The 17,514-nt window shown below is 49.8% G+C and overlaps 1 protein-coding gene and 1 long non-coding RNA gene across 10 annotated transcripts in view; both read right to left on the reverse strand.

Moving 5' to 3' along the window:
* The window catches only part of UVRAG (UV radiation resistance associated), an 89,802-nt gene extending 78,801 nt beyond the window's left edge, over positions 1 to 11,001 (reverse strand). For all 9 annotated transcript variants that reach the window (XR_007378217.1, XR_007378224.1, XR_007378218.1 and 6 more), the window contains exon 1: positions 10,783 to 11,001. Coding sequence is in view for 6 of the 9 variants with exons in the window: in XM_048951533.1 (XP_048807490.1) it covers positions 10,783 to 10,863 (81 nt within the window). In the remaining 3 variants the exon portion in view is untranslated. The remainder of the gene's footprint in view (positions 1 to 10,782) is intronic.
* Positions 9,789 to 10,414, reverse strand: LOC125696387 (uncharacterized). Its single transcript, XR_007378336.1, has 3 exons — positions 10,317 to 10,414; positions 10,107 to 10,156; positions 9,789 to 10,026 (listed from the first exon to the last, which is right to left on the reverse strand). It is a non-coding gene; the product is annotated as an uncharacterized LOC125696387 (long non-coding RNA).
* Positions 11,002 to 17,514: the final 6,513 nt, after the last annotated feature.

Consider the following 17,514-nt stretch of genomic DNA (forward strand, 5'->3'; position numbering starts at 1 on the left):
AATCCAACAGACCATTCAACCAGGCACCGAAACTCCGCACGAAGGCCTTGCAGCTGCTCTGTTTGGCTGGCTTAGTTTCACCAGCCCAGTTTCTCAGCACGGTGCACAGCGTGGCTGGTGCAGGGACAAGCAGCTGAATGCTGAAGTGAAACCACCAGCTCCAGACATGGGCAGAGCAACATACAGCCCAGCACCTCTACAAGCAAAGGGAAAAGCAGGCTGTGGTCAGGCACCAGCCCCCTTTCCAAGTGCAAAAGCTACTTCTTATAGAGAAGTAACCCATCACACTTCATCCCAAATACAACAGCTGCAAATAAGCCTGAGTTTCGTTTCCTTTTTCTCTCAGGTGAAGTGGAAAGAAAGCTGTCGCTTCTCATTAGAGATAAGTTTGGTTATTTATGTGTTTATAAACACTACCAGGAACTCCTCAACACAAGAAGGGAAACCCATAAAGCTGAGATGCTCTGCAATCACAGCAGCCATTCCATAAAGCCTGGTTTAAAGAACAAAATACAGGTGCTAAAAGGAAAAGAAAGATACATGTGGTAAATGCTTTGTCAACTTTATGAGTCACATACCTTAGAACAGGCCAGCTGTGCTGATGAGCTGATAGCTCAGGATAAGCTTTAGATAAGCCAAATACGCATTTCATTCGATAGCATTTCACTTCCAAAGATGAATGAAGCAGTGAAATCACGTGGTAGGCCTGTTATCATTTAACTGCCAGTCCAAGTGTGTAAAAGCAATTGCCATGTAACACCCCTACAATGACTGACATGAAAACTTCAGTGTTTCCACCTACCTTGAAAACAAGTGGGCACAAACTGAGGGAAGAGATCCAGTCATTTCCCCTCAGAAGAAATCCTGCTCATATCTAAAACACACTGTGAAAGGCAAAGGTGCAGCCATCAATGCTACTTCTTGCAGTAAGCTCTCCCTGAGCCACCCAGAGAACAGTGCCTACCTGGAGGAGCCTGAAGCATTCCTGACATTTCTGAAGTATTTGCCCAAGGTCACATAATGGGCAGCAAAAACAAGAAAAAGAGTCAGAACTCTTTGTTCCATCTCAGCCACTTTGTTGTTCTCTTACAGGAACCGAATGACCCCAGAAAAAATGGCAGATACGTTCAAGTATGAATGATGTTAACAGGAGAAAGACAGTGTGCTGACTTTGCAACCCTAAAGGGAGCCTATGAACAGGAGGGGAGCCCAACTCTTCACAAGAGTAGAAAACAGCAGGACAAGGGGAAATGGTTTGAAGTTGAAGGAGGGAAGATTGAGGTTGGATGACAGGGAGAAGTTCTGTGCTATGAGAGTGGTGAGCTTTCCTTTCTGGATTGTGCAGCTGAGCTCTGCACAAGCTGGTACAGAGCCTGGTTCTACACAGCTTTCCCAGTCTCCTGGCTTGCCTGATGACCCACAGTGACTCGGAAAGAATGTAAGCAAAATCCCTCCAGCTATTTCAACATTAAAGCAGGGGGCAAAGATTACAGTGAGCAACACAAACGCCACTGCAGCAATTCCAGTTGTTCCCAACTCAACAGAACTCAGCTTGCAAAACCTGGGTCCCTGGATGCTTGTGCAGCTCTCAGCACTCAGGTGGTGGCTGGTCAATGTAAAAAGGCAGAGATGCCAAGTTGAACAAAGTCTATTGAAAAACTTCACTTAACTAACGAGCTTTAGTAATTATCACAGCAACTTGATATGGCAACTGTCTATTTCCCTGGATTTTCACCACCTGCCTGCTTTCACTTACCTCTACCAGCTTTAATACTATCAGCCACGTGACTTGACTTGCTGGAAGTCAAACAGGAGACAAGAACTCACACTTCATTCAACTTCAGGTAACTTTCACGCTGCCTCATTTACCTGATTGGGTGTGATCTGATGCAAAGCACTCCAATAAAACTGGGACTCCTCACAGAAAAGCTGGTCCACCTTCCTGCGGTATTCAAAGCCTTTAATAGCAAGGGAGCATGCAGAGGAAAGTTTAAATACTATTGAGAGGCACTGCTGCTTAAAACTACAGCTTACAGCACTTAAGGAAGGATGAGAAAATGCTTGTATTGCTATTCACACACTTGCTAGGATGATTTACACCCAAGCTTTGCAGTGAAACACTGACTTTCCACAGCTCATCTTACGACAGCTCTGGGTCAAGAGGATCGCACACGATTTCAGACCTGCCTCAAAAGAAAAGCAGAAGCATTTAATGGCAATTTCATAGGAGGTGCCACAAGGGACTGCTGGAATTCTGTTTTAATGCCTTTTCAGCACGCTCTTGAAGGTGTTAAGGCTGCACAGCCATCAGTAGGTCAACGAGTCATTTGTGGATGTCCTTATAGCTGCATCCTCTTATCTTAATGTACTCAGGACAAACAATGGGATTCAATAGCAGGTTAGTAAGCAAATAACTATTGAGCAAATAACTGCTTTCTGGCAACAGTTTAAAAATGCACTTTGTCCTGCTTCTCTTGTGTTTCTAAAGAGGCAACTGAAGGAAAAAACCGCAGACATAACCGTGGATTTTAGCTCACAGTTCCTTAAAGGAAGCTCTTCCTTTCTTTTACAGTTACACACATGGGAGGCTTTTGAACTTGAGGTGGAAAATGGACCTCTGAAGTTTCACCTGAGCATGCTGTAGCTCAATAAAGGCTTCCAGAGATTCATCCTCTGCCACAGCTCCTCCTGTTTCTGCACTGAGAGGCTCTACAAGGGCAGGCAGCACAAAGACTTTGTCCAAAGGACACTGAAGCTTCTGTAAGCGATGCAGGGAGAAAGCAAAGGAGGAAGAGTAAGCAAAGCCTTTGGATTTGAGATGGCCCACGGAGACACAACCAAGAGAAAAACTGCACTTAGCGTGGAGTCTCATTATCTGAACAGGGAACTGAAGAACAGCAACATCTGAAGTCAAGGTTACATTCAACAAAACGTGCCAGTCTGTGGCACAACAACTCTAAAACAAGTTAAAACAGCAACAGCAGCAGCAAGAAAGCTTCTCTTTGCACTCTTTAACCTCATAGAGAGAATCTACATCAGTTTCTCAGAGCTCAGAACCAAGGAGACATCAAAGAACAGAATCAATACGTGAGGTGAGCTCAGAGCATCCACGCTTCACAAAGTCCTCTGCATCTTCACCCTTCTTCCTTGCACACCCTGAACTGATCTGTGCTCACCAATGCAGGAAGATGAAACAGCCTAAAAACTCTTCAGCTAAGACTTGGAAGCAGCAGCTAGAAATGCTATCCATCCTTACTGTCATTTTTCCTGAGTGTGTATAGACAAATATTCAGTCCCTTGCAAGAGGAGTAAATAACCCATAACTGCTTCTTTGATGCAAGAGGGAATGATGCAAAGAGAGGAAGAGATGCAAGCCCCAGCTCATTAACAAGGAGCACATTATAGCAGACAGCTCAGAGGAGTCCCTTAAACCTCTTACCATCACCTCTGGCAACACAGCATTAGTCCTTATTAGCTATGGGAACGACCCCAGCAAACCAAACAACACATGGAATCCAAGAAGTGCTTTGTGGAATAAAGTGTCAACGAAACCAAAGCAAAGGCACTTCTGGCCTCCCAGAACCCCTTGATTTTAGGCAAGTGCCACATTACACAAGCAAAGCATACGTGCTGATTAATATTAACCTGAAGCATATTAATGTCTATGATCTTACTGGGTGACAAACCAAGAGCAGAGCAGTAAGCATCTCTTCCTAAATGTGGAATGAGCCTTCAGTCACCAACACGACCTTCCCTTCACTCAGTTAAGAACGTCACCCAAACACCCTCCATCCCCTCTATACCCCAAATAAAGCATCAAAATCGATTTATTACAGCTCTCTAAGATACCTAGAGATCATTCAGTCCAGGAAACACTCCTGCACTGCTTGGGAAGCACTGCAGAAAGCCAAAAAACCCACCACCAGATTAACAGCCAACCTTTTGGGCTGCACTTCCAGTCACTGCAACTATTCCCCCCTAAGTGGGATGCCTCCAACAAACACCAGAAGCTGGAGGAAGCGCAGCATCCATCACTGCATCGCTCCTGCAGCGCTTTGATGGAGCAGTTCTCCAAACACTGACACAGGACTGGAGGCAGCACAAACCAAAGAGAAGTGAAAGCAACGCTCGAAGGCAACACTTTCCATCCTCTGCTCACATCTTCCCCAGCGCAGTTGGTAGGAAAGAGGAAGCAAAGCACTGAAGAGGCAGATTCGTTTTCACGTTGCTCAGTGGAAGGTGTAACAACAGCTGTTACAGAGCTGCTTCCAAAAAGAAAGATGCTTTTGGCAACATTCTTTTAGCTGAAAAACTGGTAGATGCGCAGCCATCACGTGGCTCAGGGGGAAGATTTCTCATAGAGCTGCCCATTTCTTCACTGTAAGAACTATAGAGGGAGGGAACAAACCTGAAAGGGACCTTCACAGCCTTGGAATTCACTCTATTTCCATTACAAGCAACAGAATCACAGAATCACCCGGGTTGGAAGGGACCCCAAGGATCATGCAGTTCCAACCCCCCTGCCTGGCAGGGCCACCAAACATCCACATTCAGATCAGGTTGCCCAGGACCCCGTCCAACCTGGCCTTAAACACGTCCAAGGACGGGGCATCCACAACCTCCCTGGGCAGCCCGTTCCAGGGCCTAACCACTCTCCTAGTAAAGAACTTCCCCCTAACATCCAACCTAAATCTTCCCTCCTTCAACTTCAAACCATTTCCCCTAGTCCTGCTATTGTCAATCCTTTTGAAGAGTTTACTCCCCTCCTGGGTGTAGGTTCCCTTCAGGTATTGATAGGCTGCGATGAGGACTGCAACCAGGCTGCAACCAGGTTATGGATTAAAAAAAGAAAGATTACCACGTGGTTTCACATTCTAAGAACCTTTGGAGGGATTTTCTTTTGACCACTTAGGGTTCAGCTGCAACGTTTTATTTGGCCAACTGCAGTTTTTCTTTTCCTAAGTGTGGTTTTCATCTTCAGTACTGAAAACCAGGGAGTTTTGCCTGTTAAACAAGGATGGGGTGGGGATAACAGAATGGGATGACAGAAAAGACACACTGGCCACAGCACTGTTTCATTCAGCTGCTGGAAATCCCAACGTGCAGCTCATGAACGTGGCGTGCATCCAGCCTGACAAGTCCACAGCAGCTCTGGGTACAAAGAAAGAGGATGCTCTGCACTTAGCTGGAGTTTAGGTGGCACAAGGAAGCCCCACGAGGCTCACCCACCTCTAACCTCAGTCCTATGAGCCCTGAACTGCTCTCAGACTCAAGCTCGTATGCTGAGCACTCAGGCACTTCAAACCCACCCAACTCCAAACGGTTACAGGTCCCAAACTGGAAGCAAACAGAGGCCAGAGAACATCCTTGCAAAGTTTAGCTCAACGCCACGCGCCTGCTTTGTGGCTGAACGCTTTGCTGCTCCATCCAAAGAAACTCTCCCCATCTGACAACAGACATCTCTGAGCTGAAAAACAAAAGATACTGGGTTAGCTGCATGTCTAACAGCATTCATGGCCGTGCAGAGACACATCTCATGTCAGTGCCTGTAACAGATGGCTTTTACTCCATCTCTCTTTCTAAATACGGAAGAGCTGCTTAGCCCCATTACAGGGAAACATCTTAGGTACAGTGCAAGCATCACACGTTGCTTTCTCCCTCTAATTTGGAAGTGAGTTGCAGCTGATCTTCAGAAGAACACCTGATCATCAGTCAGGGCAGTAAAACGAGCAGCACAAACAGAGCAAGCTTTCAACCTTCCAACTGGCAGATATTCAAGCAGCTGATGGCTGGTGTGCAGTCACATCACCTGGGAGTGAGGCAGCACTTCTGAAGCGCTATTCCATCCGAGCCAAAGCAGCACTGAGCTGTTACACATTCCACTCCTCTACTGCACCAGAACCCACACTGTGTTTTTGCTTGCCCTCCTCCCCCACCCTCCATAATTCACCTTTATCACGCTAATAGAACAGGGGACCTTTTTATCACTTTCTAAAAATGGCTCTATCCCTTATTTCTGAGATGCTCCACCCAAAAGCAACCACACCTCCAGATGACTCACATGCTGGTTAGCAAGACAGGTAAGAGAACACAGACATAGACCTGAACCACAGACTGGAAATCACTTTGTGTGTATGACAACACCCCCTTCACTGTATATTTCACACACACACACAGTTTTTTTCCCTACAATTCCCAAGTATTAATGCATCAGCACAGTTGATGCACAGCAGCCCACCCAGGATCAGGATTGCAGGTCTTCAAACACCGTCTCACAGACCATCAAAAGCTTTGGACTGATGTTGGAACTGATAGGAAAAGTTCATCCATTTCCTCTTGAAGGAGAAGTTTGAAGTGCTGGAAGCCCAAGAAGACTGACTGGCCCTGCTGTCTCTGAGCAGCCACACATGACAGCTGTTTAGGCCAGCAATTAGCAGAATAACATCCAACGAATCATTTGACTGCAGTGTGACTGGCCTCTCTATGCTTAAACCACATTGTTTTAGCAAAATCTTCTCTCTAGATTATGAAGTTTGAGAGGTTTGGGTCCCCCGCCCCCATTCCTTTGAACTACATACAACAAGAGGACTGGAAAGTTTTCATGACATGCTGGGCTTCCTTGCATCAGGAAGAGATGATGAAGAAGAAATCAATGCTTTGAAGTAGCAGCTCAGAAAGCAAAAGGGATCCTGGGCTCCATCAGCAAAGGGGTGGCCAGCAGGGACAGGGAGGTGATTGCTCCCCTCTACTCTGCTCTTGGCCCCACCTGCAGCACTGTGCCCAGGGCTGGAGCCCCCAGTACAAGAGAGACAGGGAGCTGTTGGAGAGGGGCCAGAGGAGACACAGAGATGATCAGGGGGCTGCAACACCTCCCTGCAAAGACGGGCTGAGGGAGCTGGGCTCGTTCAGCATGGAGAAGAGAAGCTGCAGGGTGACCTCAGTACCTAAAGGGAGCCTGCAGACAGGAGGGGAGTCAGCTCTGTGAAAAGGGAGATGGCAGCAGGACAAGGGGGAATGGTTTGGAGTTGAAGGAGGGAAGGTTGAGGTTGGATGTCAGGGGGAAGTTCTGTGCTATGAGAGTAGTGAGGTGCTGGAACAGCTGCCCAGAGAGGCTGTGATGCCCCATCCATCCCTGGAGGTGTTCAAGGCCAGGTTGGATGGGGCCCTGGGCAGCCTGGGCTGCTGTGAGATGGGGAGGTTGGTGGCCCTGCATTGGTGGGGGGTTGGAGCTTCGTGAGCCTTGAGCTCCCTCCAACCCAAGCCACTTTATGACTCTATGGTAAGAGTAAACCCATACCTTTGACACCTCAGGCAGCATTCCCTTCAAGCTCACAGATTTGAAGCGTGTTCTTCTTCAGGGGGATTTACAACCGTGACTCAGAACGCCTTCCAAATCCTCGGAACTCAAAAAACACAGCACTGGGTGTTCTGCACAGCACTGCCTGCTGCAACACATCACTGCACCGCGTTCTGTGCCAGCAGGTACAAAACAATTACCCCATGCCACGCAGCACCATACCCAGATCAGACAGATTTCTGCATTATCCAGGTGCTGCAATAAACTTAAATGACTTTTCCTTTCCTTCTTCCTGCAGCAAAACACCTGCAGGATGATGGCCCCTTGGAGGCAAAGCGCTGTGCAATTCAGCAACAGGCTTCTGTGCTCAGATAATGCAGTGAACAGATAATTTGCTACCAGCATATCAGGCTGCAGCTTCAGAGCTCCTTGATTTGATGGCAAGCACTGACACAGCACACAGATACACTCTCTGGGTACCTGCAGAGCACACAGCAGAACAAGGCTTCAGACTTTGTCTTAGACTTGCTACAATTCACATTTCTACACAGGCACCCCTCATAAACCAAATATTTACCTGACTGCAACAGCCTGTAATTGAAGATTGAGTTTCTGTTCCTATAAACTCCAACAAACCTTTCTGCTACCAGAGAAAAAAAAAAGAACAGGCTGTTTTGGTCTCACTTTCACAAATGAAGCCCAATGACTAATAACTCAGGCTTTCTCCCTGCAGCGTTCGCCTGGTTCTTGCACAAGCTTGGGAAAGAAGCAAAGATTTAGCAGGGAGAAAGGGCCGTATGTGATCTCCTGAACGGCCCTCAGCAGCCTGCAAAGATCATCCAAAACAAAACCAATCTTCTCCTTCGTTAACACACAACAGGCCCACGCTTCAGAGTCGGTGCTCGCTCTGCTCCCGTGGCCAACAGCCGTCTCCACTCTGCCCTCTTACCCCTGCAGCAGTTACAGCTTCATTTTCAAGCTGACATCTCTTGATTCCTCCCCCCCCCTCACGCTGCTTCATTTTAACACCTGGGAGCACAAAGCTGAAGCCATTCAGATCACGTGCCTACTTCAGCACAGAGACACTGAACCAAAACTTCCAGTGCAGAATCACATCGTGAAAGGCTTCTAAAGGAAAGCAAAAGCACGGATGTTGTTATTCCCCTCCCAGCAACACTCTTGAAGCTGATGGGAACCATACAACAAAAGCCATGCAGGAGGGGAAAAGGACACAGACTGTTTGATACAGATTGCTAAACCCTCCTGCAGAGCCTGGACTACCTCACTTAACCCTGAGCCTAACGCTCTCCAAAATTAAACCAGTCATGTAAGCAGGATGGTTGCCCAGTAAACCAAAAGCCAAACATCAGCAAACAGGAAAAACAGTTTGCTGGAGGAAGGATGTGATGGGGAGGGAACATTTCACTGCTTTTTGGAATATACTCTTGAGCTGTGCTCAGCCTCCACCTCGCTAAAAGGCACGGCACAAGTGGGCACCTCACTGCTCCCCCCCCAGCTAGCCCAAAATAAAAGCCAATTTATCTGGGTGTTAGCATATTGCAAGTCCCAGCTCCTGTCTGTACAAAGCATCTCTATAAAGAAAACACCCTCAGCTCTCTGATATAGGCACAGACCCCAATACAAAGGGGACCTCACACTCCCATCTGCAGCCCAAAGGAACGGCACTAAAAACCCCACAACTCAGGAACATCGCTGTGTCAGCTCAGGGATTGCCTTTAGGGCACCTCCATCCTGCAGGGAACTCCACTCCGACACCTTGGGGATGGTTTCCTTGTTTTGAGGAGTCCCACCTCTTCATTCCAAGGGATCCCCACACCTCAGGCAGACCCCCCCTTCATCTCAAGGTACCACACAGTCCATAGGAGGCCCCCTTCAACAAAGGGACCCCCATACCTCAGGATGCCATCCCATCACCTCAAGGGAATATTACAGGACTCGGAAAGCCTCTCAGTGATCACCTCAAGGGAAGTTCATCCCTCACAGGAGACCCCCATTCATCCCAAGGGAGCCCCAAACCTCACAGGAGACCCCCATGCACCTCAAGGGGACACCATCCTTCACAGGAGATCTCCATTCAGCTTAAGAGAGCCCCAACCCTCACAAGAGATCCCCATGCACCTCAAGGAGGCCCCAACCCTCACAGGAGACCCCCATTCATCCCAAGGGAGCCCCAACCCTCACAGGAGACCCCCATTCATCCCAAGGGAGCCCCAACCCCCACAGGAGACCCCCATGCACCTCAAGGGGGCCCGAACCCTCACAGGAGACCCCCATGCACCTCCAGGGAAGCCCATCCTTCATAGGAGACCCCCATTCATCCCAAGGGAGCCCCAACCCCCACAGGAGCCTCCCATGCACCTCAAGGGGGCCCCACATCTCACAGGAGACCCCCATGCACCTCAAGGGGGCCCCACATCTCACAGGAGACCCCCATGCACCTCAAGGGGGCCCCACATCTCACAGGAGACCCCCATGCACCTCCAGGGAAGCCCATCCTTCACAGGAGACCCCCATTTATCCCAAGGGAGCCCCAAACTCACAGGAAACCCCCCCTTCAACTCAAGGAAGCCCCAACCCTCACAGGTGACCCCCATGCACCTCAAGGGAACCTCAACTGTTACATGAGTTCCTCATTCACCCCAAGAGGGCCCCAATCCTCACAGGAGACCTCCATGCACCTCAGGGGGACACCATCCTTCACAGGAGATCTCCATTCAGCTTAAGAGAGCCCCAACCCTCACAGGAGATCCCCACGCACCTCAAGGGAAGCCCATCCTTCATAGGAGACCCCCATTCATCCCAAGGGAGTCCCAACCCCCACAGGAGTCTCCCATGCACCTCAAGGGGGCCCCACATCTCACAGGAGACCCCCATGCATCCCAAGGAAGCCCCAATCCTCACAGGAGACCCCCATGCACCTCAAGGGGACACCATCCTTCACAGGAGATCTCCATTCAGCTTAAGAGAGCCCCAACCCTCACAAGAGACCCCCAAGCACCTCAAGGGAGGAGCCCATCCCTCATAGGAGTCCCTCATTCACCTCAAGGGGGCCCCACACCTCACAAGAGACCCCCGTGCACCCTCGAGGAGGCCCCATACCCTAGAGAACCCTCCCTCCACCTCAAGGGATCCTCACACCTCAGAGAAGCCCTCTTCACCCCAAGAGAACACCTCTTCACCCCAAGAGAACACCACCTCTCCTGAAAGCTCCCCTTCATTTCAAGGGACCCTACAACCCAGAGGAGTCCCTCTTTCACATCCAGAGAACCCCACAATTCAGAGATCCCACCTTTCACCTCAAGGGACCCCCACACCTCAGGCATTCCCCCTTCACCTCAGTGCAGCCCCAACCTCACCTGAAGGGAACGCCATACACTTCACAAAGCCCGCACTTTCCCTCAGAGCCCCTTCATTCCCCCCCCTCCTACCCTTCCGTCCCCTCAGGAGCCCCCAGCCCGCCCTACCTGCTGCGAGGGCAGCTCCACATGCAAGGCCCTGGTGGCGGAGCCCGGAGGTAGGGCGGCGGGGCCGGCGGCCGAGCTCATCCTCACGGCAGGGCAACGGCCGGGCAGCGCCTGAGCCCGCCGGGCCGCCCCCCCGCCGCCGGACACCCAAGGGTTAATGGCGGCAGCAGCACTAAGCTGGGCCGCTCGCTACGGAGCCATATTACCGCAGTGCTGAGGGGCGGGCGAGGAGGAGGCGGGAGCTAGTGGTCTGCGTGCCCGCTCATTGGTCAGAGCTCCAACGAGGCGGGAGGCCGGGCGAGCTTTTGAATTGTGATAGGTCGAGAGCCACGTCAATCAGCACCTCACTCCGCTGCCTCTGTCAAACCGTTGGAAAGGGACCCGGCGCCGATTGGCGAGCCGACTTCCGGTAGGCGGGACGACACCGGAAGGAGAGGTTGCTGATTGGAAGGCGGCAGTTTTGATTGACGTCGCTCGCTCTCCGTCACGTGGTGGAGGGAGCTGTTTATATCACGTGGTGGGACGAAAATATTTTGCTGGCGCGGTGCGGGTGGGAGGGGGGAGCGGTCGCCATGGCAACGGGGAGCGGCCTGGGGCCTCAGCGGGCCGGGCCTGTTGGGAGCGGGGCGTCCCACGTGACGCCAGCCCACCCCACCTATATTGCAGCTTGTCGCACGCCCCAGTGTGGCAGCCTGCCCTGCGTGACCCCAAGTTGCCCTACATCGTGCCAAGCCACCCCACAACACACCAGCCCACCCTACATCACATCAACCCACCTCACATTACACTGACCCATCCTACATTGTACCAACCCACCCTACATCATGCCAACCCACCCCACATTACACTGACCAGTCTACATCATGCCAACCCACCCCACGTTACATTGACCCACCCGACATCATGCCAACCTACCCCACAGCACACCACCCACCCCACATTACACTGACCCATCCTACATCATGCCAATTCATCCCACATTGTGCCAACCCACCCCACAGCACACCAACCCACCCCACGTTACATTGACCCATCCTACATCCTACCAACCCACTCTACATCATGCCAACCCAACCTACAACACACCAACCCACCCCACACCATGCCAACCCACCCCATAGCACACCAACCCACCCCACATTACACTGACCAGTCTACATCATGCCAACCCACCCCACGTTACACTGACCTACCCTATGTTATGCCAACCTACCCCACACCATGCCAACCCACCCCACAGCACACCAACCCACTTCACATTACATCGACCCATCCTACATCACGTCAATTCATCCCATATTGTGCCAACCCACCCCACAGCACACACACCAACCCACCCCACATTACACTGATCCATCCTACGTCGTACCAACTCACCCTACATCACGCCAACCCACCCTGCATCATGCCAACCCAACCCACAACACACAGCCCACCCTACATCACACCAACCCACCCCACATTACATTGACCCATCCTACATCACGCCAATTCATCCCACATTGTGCCAACCCACCCCATAGCACACACACCAACCCCACATTACATTGACCCATCCTACATCGTACCAACCCACTCTACATCATGCCAACCCAACCCACAACACACCAACCCACCCCACATTACACTGACCAGCCTACATCATGCCAACCCACCCTTCAACACACCAACTCACCCCACACCATGCCAACCCACCCCACATTACACCAACCCATCCTACATCATGCCAATTCATCCCATATTGTGCCAACCCACCCTACAACACACCAACCCACCCCACATTACACCGACCCATCCTACATCATGCCAATTCATCCCACATTGTGCCAACCCACCCTACAACACACCAACCCACCCCACATTACACCGACCCATCCTACATCATGCCAATTCATCCCACATTTTGCCAACCCACCTTACAACACACCAACCCACCCCACATTACATTGACCCATCCTATACCAGGCCAATTCATCCCGTATTGTGCCAACCCACCCTACAACACACCAACCCACCCCACATTACACCGACCCATCCTACATCATGCCAATTCATCCCACATTGTGCCAACCCACCTTACAACACACCAAACCACCCAACATTACATTGACCCACCCTACATCATACCAACCCACCCTACATCGTACCAACCCACCCGACATCATGCCAACCCACCCCACAACATACCAATGCACCCCACAGCACATCAGCCCACCCCACATTACGTTGATCCATCCTACATCATGCCAACTAACCCTACAACACACCAAACCACCCAACGTTACACTGACCCATCCTACATCATGCCAACCCATCCTACAACAAAATAACCCACACCACATTACACCGACTCACCCTGTGTCATGCCAGCCCACCCTACATGATGCCAACTCACCCCACGCCATGCTACCCAACCCACAGCCCACCAACCCACCCCCCATCACACCAACCCACTTCATATTGCATTGACCCATCCCGCATCATGCCAACACTAACACCAACACACCAAAGCCAGATGCAGCCCTCTCTGCAGCACCCACTTCGATCCCATTCCACCTACACAACCTCCATCCCAGGCAGGAGGTCCATCCCCACCACCCCTCTACCACGTCCACATACCACGCAGCACTGGGTTCTCCAGTCCTGTCCCCACACCCTACAGGGACCACCGGTGCCCACGGTGCCCTGCAGCACTGGGAACGCTTGCCCAGTGTAGGTGGCCACGCTTGAAACACTCATCCCCATCGTTCCACCAGCACACCAGGATTGCCACCTCACCGCTCCGCCAGGAACGCCCGCCCCACTGCCCCAACAGCAGCACTGGGAACGCCTGTCCCCAGCGCACTGCAGCACTGGAAATGCCAGTTCCCACCAGCCCAAGGGCTGAAGCACTGGAAACTCCTGTCCTGTCCTCCACGTGGCCCCGTGCGGCCTCCAGCAGGGCCGTGGGTGCTGGTGAGGATGTCCTCAGCAGGAAGACCTTCCCCATTGGAGGGCGTCTTCATTCACCTCTATCACTGGAGACCGTGAAATATTGATGCTACATTGGTGTATGTTGTACCTGCACTGCACTTAGCATGCATGGCTGAACCCATTGAAAAATGAAATAACAAAAAATGAATAAAGGAGTCGTGTTTTCTAGAGTTCAATGACCATCTGTGCTCTCAAGCCGTGCTCTTCCATCCTCCACCATCTCTCTGCTCACGGTCTGCCATTTCCCAAAACACCTCTTGGGACTGAAAAACAGAGGCAACAAACTCCATCCCATCATTAATGGGCGGGGGGACTCTTCCCAAAGCTTTCCCCCAATGGGGTCATCCTGTGTCTGGGTGCCCGATAAACCTTGATACCTCCAGCTGAAGTTTCAAGCACTGTGATCCCAGAGTTTGACTCCTGTACCTGGCTGTCCCCAATGAGGTGAGTAATTGTTGAGATCAGGAGGCTTAAACGTGGTCATTTGGGACCTGTTGTATCAGTTTTGTTCACCTCCTGGCTCCTGGTTCATTACAGTCTGTGTGCGCGTTGCTTTTGAAATTACCACCTTCACTTTGAAAGGTCAAAACTTGATTTCTGGGATGAAATTTGGTCTTGTTTTGTTGGTTTTGGGGTTTTTTGTTTGCTTTGTTGGTTGGGTTTTCCTCCCAGTTTTTAGCCCAGAGGTGTGAAAAGAAGAATACCATAATTGGGACGATAAAATTGTTTATGAAATCGAGGGACTTTCTTGAAACAGTGACTTTGCTTAGGAAATAATATCAGTTACTTGCACGCAGATAAGCCTCCAACTCAGCAAATCCCGTGTTAATTTATTAATGATGGTATTAAAAGTCCCTGCAGATTTCCAGCCTGTGCTGGTCGGGGGTTTGGCCTCATTTTACACAATTTCTAAGGAAAACCAGGGATGAGGTTTCCATTTCACGTTTGATTTCCATCAGCTCTGACAGGTTACGTGCAACACTTCCTCACCCACATCAGCATTCAACGTGAAAAGGAGGAAAATGACACAGATGGGGGCTGAGCATGAGAGAAATAATCATCCCTTTCGGGCTTAAAGTAATTGCTTTGCTAATTAATAAGGCTTGGGTGGATTATTTTGACTAAGTATTTGCAAGTTGAACCTGGGGAGGGTGGTGACTTCTTGGAGCTTTGGTCACGTTGGAGCAGTCCTGCAGATCTCAGCGTCACGTTGGGCGCTGTGTCATTTGCTGATGCCCTGGGAAAGCATCGTTTGCATGTTTAACCACAGAAAAGCCAATGCCATCTGTCTGCACAGTTTGGAAGATGACGGCATCACCTTTATCACCCAAGGTAAATGTTGAAAAACCTCTGTCTGCGTAACAGTGCAAGCCAAGGAGAGTTACTGGAAAGATATCTTATGCCAGCTGGCATGAAATAAGCTCAAAACCAGGGAAAGAGGTTGGATATTGGGAACAATTTATTCTCAGGGAGTGAAAATACATTGGCACGGCCGCCCAGGGAGTGGGGAGGTCAGCAGCCCTGGAGATGTTCAAGAACCACGGAGGTGCGGCACTGAGGGATGCGGTCAGCAGGCAGGAGGGATGGGTTGGGGTTGGATTTGGGGATCTCCAAGATCTTTTCCAACCTTAACGATTCTATGATTCCAAGCGTAGTTGGAGGCTTCCTCTGTTGTGTGGCACCACGTTCCCATGTTGGCACGCTTCTCGCCCAATTTGAGACACAAGGGATGGCGCCCTTGCGGAGAGGGTCTAACTGTAGTGCACGACCGAGATCATTTAGTAGCCTTTTCTCATGTTTTGGCGTGCTGCAGCCTTTGGGAAAGGAAGCCATGGCCTTGTGGCTAACTGTAATTCCTACCTCTGCCTTAGATTGAGCCAAACACTCCTTTTTTATACCGCTGTGGGGTATTAGCTCATTGCAAAACCACTCAAGTGAGCAAAGATGTCTCACTGACAGATGAAAGGGTTGCAAGTGCAGGGCTAAATGCTCAACTTCTGTGTGGTATTCGAAGAAGAGGGAAAAGCTTAAGCTTTGCCACTGCATGCCTGTTAAAGAACGTAATTTAGAGCCACAGATGTGGGCTCAGAAGAGCTCCTCGAGCTCTGCCTTTGGAAGCATCACACTCCAGCAATATTTGCTAATGTAAGAGATGGGGTCTGGGGTCTGTACTGTTCTACAGCACTGCTGTTCTACGTGAGGAAGGAAAAATGCTGAAAACGTGCAGGTGTGTGTGCTTGAGTCAAAACAGAGCTAACAACCAAGGGGAGCTGACTAATTTGCAAGTAAATTGCCATCGTTTACACTTCACAGTCACTGTCAGTTCCATCGCTGGTTCTGTTAATTGATTTTGTTGACTTGTTGGCTGTCGCAGCACTGATAAACCCTACGTCAAGTGGACTCCATTGCAATTTTGGCATGCGAGTGAACTATTCTGGCCACAGCATTGCACAAGCAATGTTGTCCTTCAGTAAAAGAAATCTTTAAGCCAGCTCCCAATCCTGAGACAGTTTCCATGGAGGGTCCCAGTGTTTGGGAGCATAGAATGACTGGCACTTTCAAGGAAAACATGCTTTTATTCCCAAATTTTCCTCACCAACCTGCGATGAAGTCAATCTATTCCAACCTTCCTAGAAAGCTTTTCTTTGGTAACAAATCCATGCTTTTTCCTACTTCCTTTATGACCTGTTGGTTGTTGCTTTATTTCCAGACACTGATGGATGCGTGGATTGAAGAGGCCAGCAAACTTTAGGGATGCAGCACTCAGTCTTGCTGCGACAGTCTCACCCACTGCGTTACAGTGCATTCCGAGTATGTGAACCTCATTTTTTTCCTTTGGAAAAGACATTTTATCCCACTTCCTCCTGTAAGAGGGCTGCCCATTAGTTTAGAAGCTGTTTGCTCTGGCTTGATGAAAAAAAATGAAAAGCAAAGCTTATTGTCATAAAGAGCTGGAGGGGGATGAAGTGGAGGGGGATGAAGTGGAGGGAGCTGAAAAACTCCCTTCAGAAGAAGGCCTCCTGGAAATGGCACTTGGGATTACAGCTGTGAGCCCACAGCAGGGACACAGCCACGTTAAACACGAGTTTTTGGCTTTGCAGGAGCTGTGTATGAGGTTAGAGTGAAGGATGTATGCATCTTGCTTAATGAGGGCTGAATCTTGTGCTGTTTTGGATCAGCTCTAAAACCAAAACTCCAAGCAAAGATATTAAACGTGCCCCAGGATAGGAGGTCCTGCATGAATCTACATGGCAGAGGTTGGCAAACCCTGCCCAGGGCAGGAAGGTTGGAAATGAATGGTCTTGGTGGTCCCTTCCAACTCAACCCATTCCATGGTTCTATGGTTCTGTTGTCTATGATGCTACGATTCTACAATTCCATGATTCTATGATTCTAGGATTCTACAATTCCATGATTCTATGATTCCATGATTCTATGGTTCTATGATTCTATGATCCTACGATCTTATGATTCCATGATTCTGTGATTCTATGATCCTATGATTCTATAATTCCATGCTTCCATGATTCTACAATCCTATGATTCTATGTTTTCATTATTCTGTGTTTCTATGATTCTACGATTCTACGATTCTATGCTTCTATGATTCTATGATTCCATGATTCTATGATTCTGTGATTCCGTGATTCTATGATTCCATGATTCCATGATTCCATGATTCTATGATTCTATGATTCCATGATTCCATGATTCCATGATTCTATGATTCTATGATTCCGTGATTCCGTGATTCCATGA

Source organism: Lagopus muta, chromosome 1, assembly GCF_023343835.1.
Source record: "Lagopus muta isolate bLagMut1 chromosome 1, bLagMut1 primary, whole genome shotgun sequence".
Classification (NCBI taxonomy): domain Eukaryota; kingdom Metazoa; phylum Chordata; class Aves; order Galliformes; family Phasianidae; genus Lagopus; species Lagopus muta.